The sequence below is a fragment of the Ambystoma mexicanum genome, chromosome 4q, assembly GCF_040938575.1.
Source record: "Ambystoma mexicanum isolate Mex_15411 chromosome 4q, UKY_AmexF1_1, whole genome shotgun sequence".
Lineage (NCBI taxonomy): Eukaryota > Metazoa > Chordata > Amphibia > Caudata > Ambystomatidae > Ambystoma > Ambystoma mexicanum.
In genome coordinates this window covers 650,570,314-650,584,358 of record NC_090928.1, presented here as the reverse complement: position 1 = coordinate 650,584,358, position 14,045 = coordinate 650,570,314, and the positions used below count along the sequence as shown (strand labels likewise).

The following is a 14,045-nucleotide window of genomic DNA, read 5'->3' as shown; positions in this document are numbered from 1 at the left end:
TCTGCCAAAAATGTGTGACCCGTCAAAGGGCATGTTGCGAAGCCTGGCTTGAATATCGAGTGCAAACCTGGACATCTGCAAGTAGGTAAATCTGTGTATCACGGTGCTCGTAGCCATGGACCTAGCAACACTATCCGCAGTGTCCAACCCCGACTGAAGCGATTCACACATGGCATCCTTGCCATTCTGCACAATGGCAAGAAAGCCATCCCTTTCTTCCCCTTGGGAATATGCTCAGCCTCAAGCGAAACAATTCCACAGAGTGTGTGAAAATTTTGCCAAGGCACAGGTTTTAGCGCCATACTCCCAGCAGAAAATACCTTGCGCGCCCATCCATCCAATGCGTTTATCATCACCATCAGGAGGGATGGTAAGGTACGCTTCGAGCTTCGGGTGGCCGTAACCGCCTTGCCCACCAAACTCTTGGGAGTGGGGTGTATGGACAGGTAGCCAGGGTTGCTATTGGATGGGTGGTATTTCCTTGACAATGACTTGTTAACTGCCGGAATAGATTCCGGGGAAGTCGAAGTAGCAGCCACCCTCTTTTGCACAACGACATGAAATGGCAACACCAGGTCAGTGGACGGACCCCGATCCAAGACGTCGGTAAAGTCATCTAGATCAAAAGCGACCAAAGGCCTGGACCAACCCATGTACTCAACATCAGTCTCCGATAAGAAGATTCAGCATGATCACCAGGCTCGGGTTTACCAAACTGATCTCAGGAGACGTGTCCAGGCCACTGGCATCATGCAATGATCGACGCAAATCCTCATTCCGACTTTCCTCGGAAATTAGACATTCAGGAACTCCAGGCGTCTCGCAAGGAAGACCAAAAGGGGCATCCTCCTCTTCAAAGATATTCTGGAGAAACTGAAGAACTCCTCATCAGGGACAGGCTTTACAGATTTAGAAAGAGCCTTCCTTGGATGTTCAACAGCCACAGGGGCTTCCATCGGCAAATTCTGCCCAATAGGCGCCGAAAGTTTCGAAGGCCTGACCGGGGGTAAAGACCCGGCAGACTCACTCGACGGACACAGCGCTGATACTTTCTTCGACAACTTCACAGGCTTCGACAGTTTTGCTGGAGACGAAAATCGCGACCTGGTACGTCTTGGGCAATTCCCTAATGCCTTGTCCGAACAGGACCAATGGCTCCCGATGCCATTGGTGCCGAGTACCCGGGCCTGAGGGCACACGAGTATCGGACCGAGGCCGTTCCCTGCTGGCTTCAACAGAAGGCGCAGACGGAACTGTGCCGTGAGATTGGAAAATCTGCAACATTTGCTCCCGAAACGACTCCCATTCCTCGGGGGTAAAGGATTTAGTGGGGCAGGCCACCTTCTTCAGGTAGTCATCCGACGAGGATGGGGAAGGCGAATGGTGACTCCGCTTTCGGTAATGCCTCGACTAATAGTCAGAGGCGCGATCCACTCCGGGACCTAGATCTCCTGGACTTCTTCCGAGTAGAGTGTCCCCTCTCGCCTCATCAGTCCAGTCGATTTCGATTTACGGGGTTGGGAAACAAAGCCTACCTTCAATTTCCCCTTTCGCTCCTGCAAGGCCTTGGCAGTCAACAACCGGAATTTCGAGCAGTCGTCCATGGCATGTTCATCACCCAGGCACCACAAGCAGATATGATGCGGGTTTGTGAGGGACATCTTGGACCCACAGTCCCGACATTTCTTTAAGCCAGACCACAGGGTCTTCGGGGTGGAAGACGACGACATAATAGCTTTTCACCAAACGAAGTAGAAGACACGAGGCGCGCCGAGTTCACGAAGCAAACACGTTTTTGCAGAAAAAAAACGAACTGGGGCTACGGGTGCCATGCGTCCTACTTATAACATCTGATGAAGTCACCCTCGATAGAGGCCTTCGAGGGACATCGACCCAATGCCATCGAGGCAAGGGCGCCCTCTGGCGAAAAAGATTTACGAAGCAGCACAGCTGTGGACATATTATGTCAGATGAGGAACACGGTTGGAGGACACAATCCATTCGAAGGTATGGGTCTTGGGAAACCAAAGATGGGTCACGGAAGGCCCGCAATTTGCTGGTCTGGGGTAAGGAAAGGACACCACAGTGGGGAAGGCAATAGGCCGATTGTGTCCACCCAGCAGGGAGGAGGAATGGGAAGGTTGCAGGGGGGTGCCCAAGAGAGAAGGAGGATAGCATCCAAATCACGAAAGAGCCATAACGAAACACAAAAATTACTATGAGGCAGGATAAGAACAAGCTGACAATGACGCTAAACGTCAGGGGTCTGAACTCCTCCTTAAAAAGGATAAAAACTGGAGAGGTTTCTACAGAGAAATAAGCCATATCTACTGACTCTCCAGGAAACACAGATGCAATCAAGAGATGCACACAGGGTCAGAATCCAAGGCTATAACAAACTATTCCAAGCAAACAAAGGCGTGAAAAAAAAGGGGGAATCCTCCTGGCAGTAAGGTCATCCCTCAACACAAAGGTGACAGATTGGGAAAAGGACAATAGCGCAAGGTATCTAGCAGCCAGGATACAAATAAAGGGAGAGCCCTACACGATAGCCACCATCTAAGCCCCTAACTCAGGACAGGACAAGTTTATACAGCAGAAACTGAACAAGCTAGAGGGATTTGCCAGGGGCCCCATTGTCAGACAGGCGACCTCAACTTTGCATGGGAACCTCAGAAAGACAGGAACGAAGGCAGAGCAGGAACCTAGGGGACCCTCGAAGGAGTTGAAGGAAAAGGTGGACAGACTGGCATTAGTGGACGCTTGGAGAGAGAAAAGGGGAGACGCAATGGGGTACACCTTTTCCCACGCACATAGGTCCTCTTCGAGGATGGACTACGTTTGGGTCTCACGCAGCCTACTAGTGGGAGACTACACCAGCCTTGTCCTCTTGGCAATAGGTAACCCCAACCTTTGGTATAGGCATGTACTACACAAGTTGGTAGTGTGACTGAGCATCCAGGCTTATCTCAAGAGGGGTCAATGTGAGCTGTAGGGTTGCAACAGAGGTTCACAGTGACAAGTATTCAAATAACACAAAAATTCTTGATTAAATTATTTAAACATGGTTTTAAAATAAGCCTTCTTTAGAAGGGAGCAATTGGCAACAATAAATATACACTTCAAAAGACACTCCTTCAGTTCAATAAAGTAAATGGATTCTCTTTTGGGATGGCACACAGCTAGTCCTACACCCTCAGGTGACTCATAGTTGGGACACTGTCTACATTATATAACTTTTCACACTTAAATGGTAATACTGAAGTTATGGCAACAAGAAAAAGGAAAAGGTTAGGGAAGGAAACCATGTTTAACAAGTTTCTCAAACAGGTAAGCACTTTAGAATCCCCCAATAAAATGTAGGTCAACCCTTTACCAGCTATACAAGTAAGGTATGTATGGCTTTTTGGAGGCTACCCGCTTTTCACACACTTGCTACGAATCAGTGCAAAATAGAGCTACTTGGCATAAGTAGATCGATAGTCAGTTATACTTGAATAATTTTATTCAAAACATAGTCAAAACCACTGGGCAGTGGAACAAATCAGCAATTCATTGCGTTATCCATAATACATCAATGCCAACCACTCACAGAATAAATGTCAACCTCTTTTTTTCTATTCTCCAACAGTTCTATGCAGTGTGGTGTTAGTAGCACACTTGAGTTGTTAACCACGACAATTATGCGATGTGCGTCAACCGGTGCAACCTTCTGGTATTGAGAGATCTCTAACTACCCGAAGGTTGCACCGGAATTTCACGGCGAGACACTGTCCGGGCTTCAGACACAATGCGGATTATGGCCATTGCATTCCCGCGTGAATAATAAGTGACAAAACGTTTGCATCACGGATACAACAGTGCTCAACAGCCGGGAAACCAAGCAAAACTGACTATCAGTGAATGTATCTGCCGATGAACAGCCCATAGATGAACAGCCCATAAATGAAAAACCTACGGCGTTCAGGATTACACATTGAACAAAACACCCATGACAGGGGTGACAAATAACATCTTATGAAACCTCAGATCTGAAATGATAGACATTTCAAAGATCTCACTTAGTGACAGTTTTAAATCATTTCAGCTTCACACACACTACAAAGAAACTGAAGTGTCATGTGTACATTATAATATGTGCTGGGAGCAGTTTGAAGCACCCATTGTAGCTTGTGTTCTGAACACGGATCTAAAAGAGCACTGAAAAGAGCAATACATCTACCCAACAATGCGCCTTTTGATCCGGAAACACCCAACAGTGGAGACACCCAAGAGAGATTGCATAATTGTCGTGGTTAACAATTCTCTCACGTGTGCTACTAACACCACACTGCATTTGTGAATAGAAAAAAAGACTGGTTGACATAATTTATCCTGTGAGTGGTTGGCATAGATGTATTATGGTTACCACAATGAATTGGTGTATTGTTCCACTGCCCAGTGGTTTTAACTAGGTTGTTTTGAATAAAATGTTAAAAGTATAACTGACCTGATAGATCTACTTACGCCAAGTAGCTCTATTTTGCATTGATACTTGCATTGATACTATGTTACACACACCGCCCCCTCTCCAGTGTGTGAAAAGCAGGGTAGCTTTATGTGGACTGTTTGCTTACTCTAGTTCTTGTCCTCATCACAAGCCCCGCAACAAAATAAATAGGGGGATGGGGGGGGACTCCACTGCTCTGATAGTATTGCTATCTGACTTGTTGGAGGGACAGTTAACACAATGTCCGAGGGTAAGAAGAATCTTTCAGGGAGCCAGGACAGCCAGTGAATTGGGCAAAGTCTAGGGGATCTGAGGCACTTCTTGAAGATTGGCACAAAAGTCTTGCACAATGTAAAGAGAGTTTTGTTGTAAAAAGAAACCACTGTTGGGCCACAAGCTGAGTCTTATGAAGGGCAAAACTGCAAGCAACTCTGCAAAAAGCAGCAAATGCAAGTCTCCAGTGAGAGAAAGCAAGCAACACAGAAGCACAACTAGTTTCACAGTACCTGGAGTTTGAATAAATGGTTCCAGCTGGCTTCTGTTCTTGTTTTAGTCCTGCATATCCTGTTGTTCCTTGGCCTCCATCATGGGGACAAGACAGATGATGTCTGGGGACTCCTGCACTACAGTGATCGGCAGCAGCAATGGACACAATTCAGATCAATGGCACTTCGCGGTTTCAGCTACTCGCAAATAGCACCACTGTGGTTCTTGGACACCTTGTGAACTTTCATTGCTTCTGGAAACCGGTACTCTGTTGAGGTGGCTCAGGCTGTCCTGCTTCGAAGGAGCCCGGAGGATCTTCCTGGAGCTAAGGTCTGGCCTAAAGGCAATGCACTGGACTCTGGTGTTCCTGCAGCAACAAAGAAGTACAGCCAGCAGAGAGAGGGGTTCCAGTAGAGTTCGTCTCAGGGCTGATTAGTCCCACCAACCCAAGGGGAGAAGTCGTCCTTGCAGGGCTTCTCTAGTCGATTAGAAATTCGGAGCTTCAGCAATGCAGCAGGGCTTCACTGGGCAAACAAACAGTCCGGGGGTTACAGCAAGTTTGTCTCGATTCCTTCGCCCAGTGGTGAACTCTGCCTTCATTGCAAAAGACCTTGCCTTTTATGCAAGTTGTTCCCATTCAATCACAGCCTAACTGTCACTCACAGCAGGGTGGCTGTCCTCCAAGGACAGCCAGCCGGCCAATTATTTTTAGGTGCATTCCTGTAACCATGAAGACTAAGCACAGGGAGTTTCGGGAACCTCCCTCGCTTCTTGCCCTGCCAGAGACGCTGGAGCTAGAGGCAGGCTTCACCAGTGAATCCCGCAGAAGACAAAACGAACAAAGGGACCAGACCTGGTTTGGCGCGCAGAGTAAACCTCAAGATGGACCTTTCCAACAAGAACTGGCAAAAAAAGAATACCTGGGCCATTTTGACAAAATGGGCACCCATGGGTGCTATACTGCAGTTGCGACCGCAGCCCGCTGTAAAAACACACAATGGTAGGAAAAAGTACACCACTGCCACCAGCCATTAATTTTAGAAAGGGTAACATAATAATGTTACATGAGAAGGTAGACAAAGGGGATACTAAGTAACCACTCCAGCACCCTATTGTAAGATAGTGTGTGCTGGGTCTACAAAGAGTCAATTTCACTTCACTACTCTTGGAAACAGTTTATCCAAGAGAATGCATTTTGCAGAAATCCAAAGGATTTCTCTGTGACACCGCACGGAGGGTGCTTTGTGTCACAATGTAAAAAGATGCCGCCTTTGGAGTTTGTCAGACTCCAAAACCAAAAGAAATACAGGGTTCAAATAAAAAAATGCAGAGTGCGAATAAGGTCTTAGCCTCTACAGGATAGAATTTAACAGCAAAAGAGCTGGGGGACTCTAAGGCATTAGCACATTTCTGAGAGTTCTCCCTAACATTGAAGGAGGCAGGACAAGAAGTTCCATTGGCGGCCCATCAGGTCGCGTTAAGGCCGGCAAACGCCTGACAATTGAGTTTGGCGATGACAAGCAATGATGTAGTGGATGCGGTGGCATCTGCCATTTTAAGATGGAGCAGGTGTTGCCAGACTTGCAGGCTGTAATGTAGGTTCACAGGCCCGATGGCTAGGGGCCTGGCACCACACCAACAACACCTTTTTATGGAGAAAAAAAAAAGGTGGAAATTATCCGTTGTGGTGCCTAGAAAGGTAGAAATCAGCAAAAGAAAGTGATGGTTGGAAGGTTTAGAATTAAATCTTAACCTTTGGCATCACTCTGGGCAACACTGCAAACCATCATTCTTCACCTGCCCAGCCATAAAGTGGAAAGACTGGTCCTAGAATTGGTTCAGAGCGATCACAATGGTTAAGATTAATTCTAAACCTTCCAGCCATCACCTCCTTTGTTTTGTTGATGTCATCCCGAATTGGACAGGTATGCCCAGACATGGGTATCGTGACTACATCTACGCTCACTGACAGCCAATGAAGAAGAAACATGTCTGGGGTTGCTTGTGTTCTTATGTAGAAGGGATGTTACCAAGCAGTTGGGGATGGACTGCCCGTTGGGGTGGGACCAGGCCTGATTTGTATATTGCTTTTCCCCCCTTTGTTTAATGGCTTGTCAGTTGAAGGACTGGTCTGGATCTTTGCCCAGAGCACTGTCAGAGGTTAAGATTAATAATGAACCTTGAAGCCATCACTCCTTTGTTTTACAGAAAGGTACAAATAAACTAACAGAAATTAGAAACTTACCCTTTTGAAGAAGTTTAGAACAAGCATCCAATAGAGCTCCAGCAATAATCACAACAGATGTTGTGCCATCACCAGCTTCAATGTCTTGGGCTTTGGCTAATTCTACCAACTAGAAGACGAAAAAAGACAAAAGCAAGGCAGGGTTATTTTTGTTAATAGTTTAACATGTTCAAATCTATAGAAAGGGCATCACATGAACAATTCAATTAGCATGGACCTTAAAACGGCAGACAAACCTGGAGATGTAAACAAGTTCTTAGTAGTTCCAGCGAAAATTCACATGATTTTAATAGTCCCTTTCCAGATGCAGGGCCTAGGAAGGAAGGTGCGTATGTGCATGCAGGATAACGTTTGTCAGAGGGACAAGGCATGGGGGAGGGAGAGGGAAATGGAAGGAACAAGAGGGAGAGGAGAGGTGCAAGGGAGGCAAAGGCAGGAAGGAGGGAGAGGGAGCCGGGCAGACGGGAGTGGAAAGCTGAGGAGGGACAAAAGGTCTGGGCTACCACCTTCCTCAGTCAGAGATGTCCACTAACATCTTTCTTTTTCATACTGTTTGATATGGAGCTAGACTATTCTGTTTAGGCCAGTTTGTGTGCAGTGGGGTTGATTTCTTCCGGGTTCCTTATCCCTGGCTTTGTGTACTGTTTTCCCTTTTTGGTATCAAGTGCTATTGTACTCTGTCTGGGACAGGGGTCTGCAACCTTTGGCTCCCAGATGTGTTTGGACTACCATTCCCATCCGGCCTGTACAGCATAGTCAATGTCAGGAGATCATGGGAGTTGTAGTCCGAAACATCTGGAGAGCCACAGGTTGCAGACCCCTTAATAGGCGTTGACCTTTGGTGTCTAGGAAGGCCTCTCAGTGCCATTTTCTCAGCCATCATGTTTAGATTTGGATCTAGCAGCCTCTCAATCACATGGGGACTTCTGCATAACTCGGATGGACAATCCATCGGCAAGGGGGATCGGCTGTGAGTGTTTCCCTACTGGTGCCCGTGTGGCTATTGGGGGACAGGGTCTCGACCCATGCTTTCAAAACCTGGACTTCGAGTACCCAATGTTTTGTTGTGGTCTCACCCCATGGTCCATTCCATTGTGTATGTCACCCAACATTTTTGCCTATGCTCTTGAAGGAACAAGTTACTTACCTGTAACTGTTGTTCTCCAGAATGGGTCTGGCATGGATTCACATGCTCATGAATATTCCCCGTCGTCAGGCTGGGAATTCTCGGTAAAGAAAAAAATCAGTATCAGTTTCGTTTCTGATCTGTCTTTCTTAGTAGTAACCAATCACTGATCTCTGCGTCATACTGACCACAGCCAATGACTGCCCTCTACCTAAGCCCCGCCTCTGGCACCCATCTTCAGATTTGGTAGCAGGTGAAGTGGCAGTATGACCAACTGAAGAGCCGCAGAGGGGTAGGCGGGAGGGTTCACATGTGAATCCATGCCAGACCCATGCTGGAGAACAACAGTTACAGGTAAGTAACTTGTTCCTTCTCCAGCATGGGGTCTGGCATGGATTCACATGCTCATGAATAAAGAATATGTAGCAGTACACACATGCACAACCACGGGAGGTGGCAAAGGCTCAACATTAAGCATTACATCAAACTCAACATTAAGCAAATCTTACCTCCTCACCAGGCTCACCTTAGGCGAACAGGTTGCGCAGCACTGCTTGGCCGACCCTGAACTGGAATCCCGATCGACGCAGTAGAATTTCGTGAAGGTGTGCGTCGACCTCCACGTAGCAGCCCTGCAGATGTCCAGCAAGGGCACACCAGATAGGAACGCCGTGGTAGCTGCGATCGCTCTGGTGGAATGGGCTCTCGGACGGCCAGGCAGCGGTCGGTTTGCCAACCGATGACAGTACATGATACAGCCAGAGAGCCATCTGGAAATGGAAGCCTTCGAGAGAGCCTTCCCCTGATTGACAGGTCCAAAGTTCACAAAGAGTTGTGACGTCTTCCGAAAACACTTTGTGCGGTCCACGCTCTAGCCACATCCAGCGAGTGCAAAATCCTTTCAGCCGGCGACAAAGGCGACGGGAAGAAAACAGGCAACACCATGTCGTTGAGGTGGAAGTCCGACGGCACCTTGGGCATGAAGGAGGGGTGCGTCCTGAGCACTACCCTCGTGTCGTGAAAAGTCAAGTACGGGGCCTTGCAGGAAAGGGCCTGGATCTCTCCCACCCGTCGTGCGGAGGTGATGGCCACAAGAAACGCTGTTTTCCACGACAAGAACTTCAACGGAGCCGAGTGCAGAGGCTCGAATGGAGGTCCCATGAGCTTGGTCAGCACCACGTTGAGCTCCCACGCCGGGGCCGGAGCCTTCACCGGCGGGAACGATCTGAACTGTCCCTTCATGAACTCTTTCACCAGACGATGAGACCACAAAGACGTCCGCCCCGTGGTTCTGGTGTATCAGGAGATCGCAGCAAGATGAATCTTGATGGACGCTTGCGCCAGTCCAGCTTTGGCCAGCGTCAGTAGGTACGGCAGTACTTGGGGAGCCGTAATCCGTAGAGGGTTAATCTTCTGTGCGTGGCACCAGACAAAGAACCTCTTCCATTTGTGTCCGTAGCATTTAAGAGTTGAGGACGCCCTGGCCTTTGCAAGAACTTCTCTGCAGTCGGCCGGTATGTCGTATCCTCCAAACTCTAGCGCTGCAGGAGCCAGGCCTGCAAGCTCAGCGACTTTGTGTCGTGATGGAGGATGGCGCCTCCTTCCCTGGAGAGAAGATCCGCGTCCACTGGCAGCTTGATTGACGGGGACGCTGACAAGTCCAGAAGGTCCGGGAGCCATATCTGCCTCGGCCACGCAGGTGCGACGAGGATCATCCTGCACCGTGACCTCTTGAGCTGGTTGATGAGCCGGATCAGCAATGGCAATGGAGGGAACGTGTATAGAAACAGGCCCTCCCAGGGGAACGAGAAAGCATCGCCCATGCTCCTCGGCTGGGGACACCTGCTGGCGAACCTCTGGCACTTGGAGTTTGTCGCCGTCGCGAACAGATCGATCTGGGGTGTGCCCCACCGTCGGAAGAGGCGGTCCACTAGATCCTGTCGTAGCTCCCACTCGTGGCACGAGCGCAGCTCCCTGCTGAGTGAGTCGGCGATGGTGTTTTTTTATCCCTGCCAGATGAAACGGCACCAGAAAAATCCCTTGGGCAACGGCCCAATGCCACAGATCCTGCGCCTCCATGGACAGGGCTTGGGACCTGGTTCCGTCCCGTTTCCTGATGTAGAACATGGTGGTGGTGTTGTCGGTGAAGATCCTCACCACCTTGCCCTTGAGGGATGGCAGAAAGGACCTGAGGGCCCAAAACACTGCACGGAGCTCCAGGACGTTGATATGGAGGGACTTCTCCGTCGGGAGCCAAAGGCCTTTCGCGTGCAGATTTTCGGTGTGCGCTCCCCACCCTTCCAGGGAGGCATCCGTGGTCACTGTCTCCTGGTGGCTGGGGGTCTGGAAGTCCATGCCCGCCGTCAGATGCGCGCGGGTGCCCCACCACCGGATCGCTCGTCGGAAACTCTCGTCGAGTGTGATCCTCTCCTCGAAGCTGCCCGTCGTCTGGATCCAGCACGCGTCCAGGAACTCCTGCAAAGGGCGCATCCGGAGCCTGCACAGGCGGATGAGGTAAATGCAAGAAGACATCATTCCGAGGAGGGACTTGACGGACCTCACTCTGGCCGCGGCCGCAACCAGCATCCGCTGCACCTTGCCCAAGATGGCCCTCGTACTTTCCTCCGACGGAGAGGCCAGAAGCGACACTGTCGAGCTTCGCTCCCAGAAACAGTGCGTCTTGCGCGGGCACCAGGTGGGACTTGGCGTAGTTTATGGAGAATCCCAGGTCCGTGAGAAGTTGGACGGTCCTTGCCGTGTGCTCCTTCGTCTTCGCTCGGATGAGCCAGTCGTCCAGGTAGGGGTAGACGTGGATCCCCTCTCGGCGCAGGGGACTTGGTGAACACCCTGGGTGCCGACCTCAGTCCGAAGGGAAGGGCTCTGAGCTGGTAGTGACGCCCTTGGACCACGAACCTGAGAAACTTTCGGTGTCCCTTTAGGATGGGAATATGGAAGTAGGCATCCTCCAAATCCAACTGGTGTAGCCTCCACAGGCTGAGCCAGGGCCGCCGTGACTGTCTCGATAGAGGCCTTGGCCGGATGGATTAAGGCTTTCACCACCTTAGGTGCGCTCACCGCCTTCTCCTGGGGGGGGGGGGGGGGGGGGATGAGGGTCACTGCCTCGCTCCCCCTCCGATGGGGCCTTCGAGCTCAACCGGGGTCTCTCCAGGAGCTTTGCCGGGTGCTTGGCCTTCCTCTTACCCGAACCAGAGCGTTGGCTCGTGGTTGATGGCGCCGGGGAGGATGCGCCCTGCCTGGCGCCCGTATAGCCCGACCGTTCGGCGCTCCCGGTGCCAGCGGACTCGCGGTGCTTGGCCTTGTGTTGGACCCCCGTCGCCGGGGCGTCCTCAAAGGTCTTAGAAGACCGCTCGGATTTCTTCTTCTCGCCGGACGGGCTCTTCCCTTCCAGCCAATTGGCGAGACGTTGATGGCGGTCCTTCATGGTCCGCTCCGACATATTGCCGCAAAACGCACAGTCCTTCTCCACATGCGTCTTGTCCTCATGTAGGCAGTAAAGACAAAGGGAGTGTTCGTCCTCCTTAAAGACATTCTGAAGCTGGCATCCTGGGCAGACCCTGAACAGCTTTCCGGGCGTCGAGCTTCCCTTCTCCTGGGCCATGTATGAGATGGGCCTGAGAAACTTCTGGAGTCCTCCAAAAGCGTGGCTCGACGAAATCTTCACCCATGAGGGGCGTAGACGAATCCGACACGGGTCCCCGTTGATCGGATGAAGAAACGGTGGAGCTTGAGGCTCTTTTGACCGAAAAATAGAAGTTTTTTGAGAAAGAAACGTGAAAAAAATAGCACTAACGCTCGAGAGCAATAGCACGAGGATCCCAAACTTGAACGTGCTGTAAAAATCTGAAGATGGCTGCCAGAGGCGGGGCTTAGGTAAAGGGCAGTCATTGGCTGTGGTCAGTATGACGCAGAGATCAGTGATTGGTTACTACTAAGAAAGATAGATCAGAAACGAAACTGATACTGATTTTTTCTTTACCAAGGATTCCCAGCCTGGCGACGGGGAATATTCATGAGCATGTGAATCCATGCCAGACCCCATGCTGGAGAAGTGCTTTTTTAGGCTTACATATCTGGTACGCCTGGCAGCGGCCTTCAGCATAGTCTCCAGGTAAGCATTTACACACCTTGTGTGTACCCTGCTTTAGAATTGCAACACCAGCAACATTTTGCAATATTTAAACTGTACTTTCTCCATAAGGGAAATAGAGGTCTCAATTTGGCCTTGGGAATGGTAAACCAGAGAGCGCTATGGGGAAGGTATACAATATGTGCTAGTGGTATATATAAAGCCTCCCACTGCTCTCCCTACTGTATGTCTTCGCACTGTAGCTACTGCCCTCTCTGTGGCATCGTCTGCCACTCTTATTCCATCTCAAAGTTGCTACCTACCAATGGGCGAAAAAGTAAATAATCCGAGGTCATCAACGTGTGAAGGATTGGGGGTCCCTCTATATGTAGGCCAGGAATAGTGTTACAAGACCCTCCTCATCCCCGCCCAATGTCAACGCCCAGTTCTTTTACTCGAAAAAGATGCAATACTGTGAGCCAACCACTGGATGGCATAAAAATCTAAGAATCTTAATCATGCTGCTTACACACATCTGGCTCCTGAGATTCTGCTTCACATGTACACTTCAGCTGTGCCACAGTTACAGAAGAGCGCAAAGGTGGGGTTTTCCTGCATTATCTCGCTGATGCCAACAGTGCCCTTTAGAATAAGTTGACCTGTGAAGAGCCTTCTGTCAATCATTATCATTTATGAAGCAAACACTGGAGTAGTTGGCAGTAGACATTATTGGAACGAATGGGGGGGTTATCCAAAATGTTTATATGTAAGCACATGGTTGGAGTGATTCTGCTGAATTTGCACAACTGCATATGACATAAGACATAATGTACTCACCGTAATCGTATTTCTGATGCCGGCATCTGCTTAGATTAGAACGTGCCAAAGAAAGAACATGGCTTCAGAACCAATCACTAGAGAATAGAATTGACTGGAAACGCAAGGACCTAGAGTACAGAAAGGAGTCAAAGAAGCCAAACTCAATTACTACAACAGAGAAATAGAGTCAGCCGCTAACTCAACAAGTAAACTCTTCGAAATCCTCTAGTCAATTGAAAAGCCAAAGGCACTCTCAGTACCGCATAACCCATCTAAAGAAGATTGCGAGAAGGTACAAGAAGCTTTTGCAGCTACTAAAATTTTAAAAGCCAGAACTAATATAATTCAGGCAAGGGAATCCGCTAGTATCGAAACTTGTACCACAGTAGAGCCCAAACCAGGTAATAGGGACAGTTTTCAGTTCAAAGCCATAACAGAGGAAGATTTCTGCCAGGTACTAGCTAAAATGAAACCAACATCCTGTGCTGAGAACATCCTGCCCACAAAAATTATTCTGGATAATGAAGAGCTCTTTGCACCAACTCTCACCAAAATAATTAACACCTTGTTTTCCGAAGGGAAAATTCCCAACATCATCAAAAAAGTTACAATAACCCCTCTGGTCAAAAAGCCGGGCTTAGATCCAAAAGACCCTAGCAACTTACGGCCTATAACAAACTCCAATTTTGTATTGAAGATTCTGGACAAAATTGCCACAAATCAGCTACAACAACACGTGGAAGCACAGGAGATGCTACACACACAGCAATCGGGCTTTAGAACAGCCCATAGT

General features: G+C 49.3%; 1 protein-coding gene across 1 annotated transcript in view; it reads right to left on the bottom strand.

The window, feature by feature from the left end:
- Positions 1–14,045, bottom strand: part of CCT4 (chaperonin containing TCP1 subunit 4) — a 472,029-nt gene that overhangs the window by 351,751 nt on the left and 106,233 nt on the right. The window contains exon 4 of the mRNA XM_069608221.1: positions 7,221–7,329. Coding sequence (XP_069464322.1) covers positions 7,221–7,329 — 109 coding nt within the window. The remainder of the gene's footprint in view (positions 1–7,220; positions 7,330–14,045) is intronic.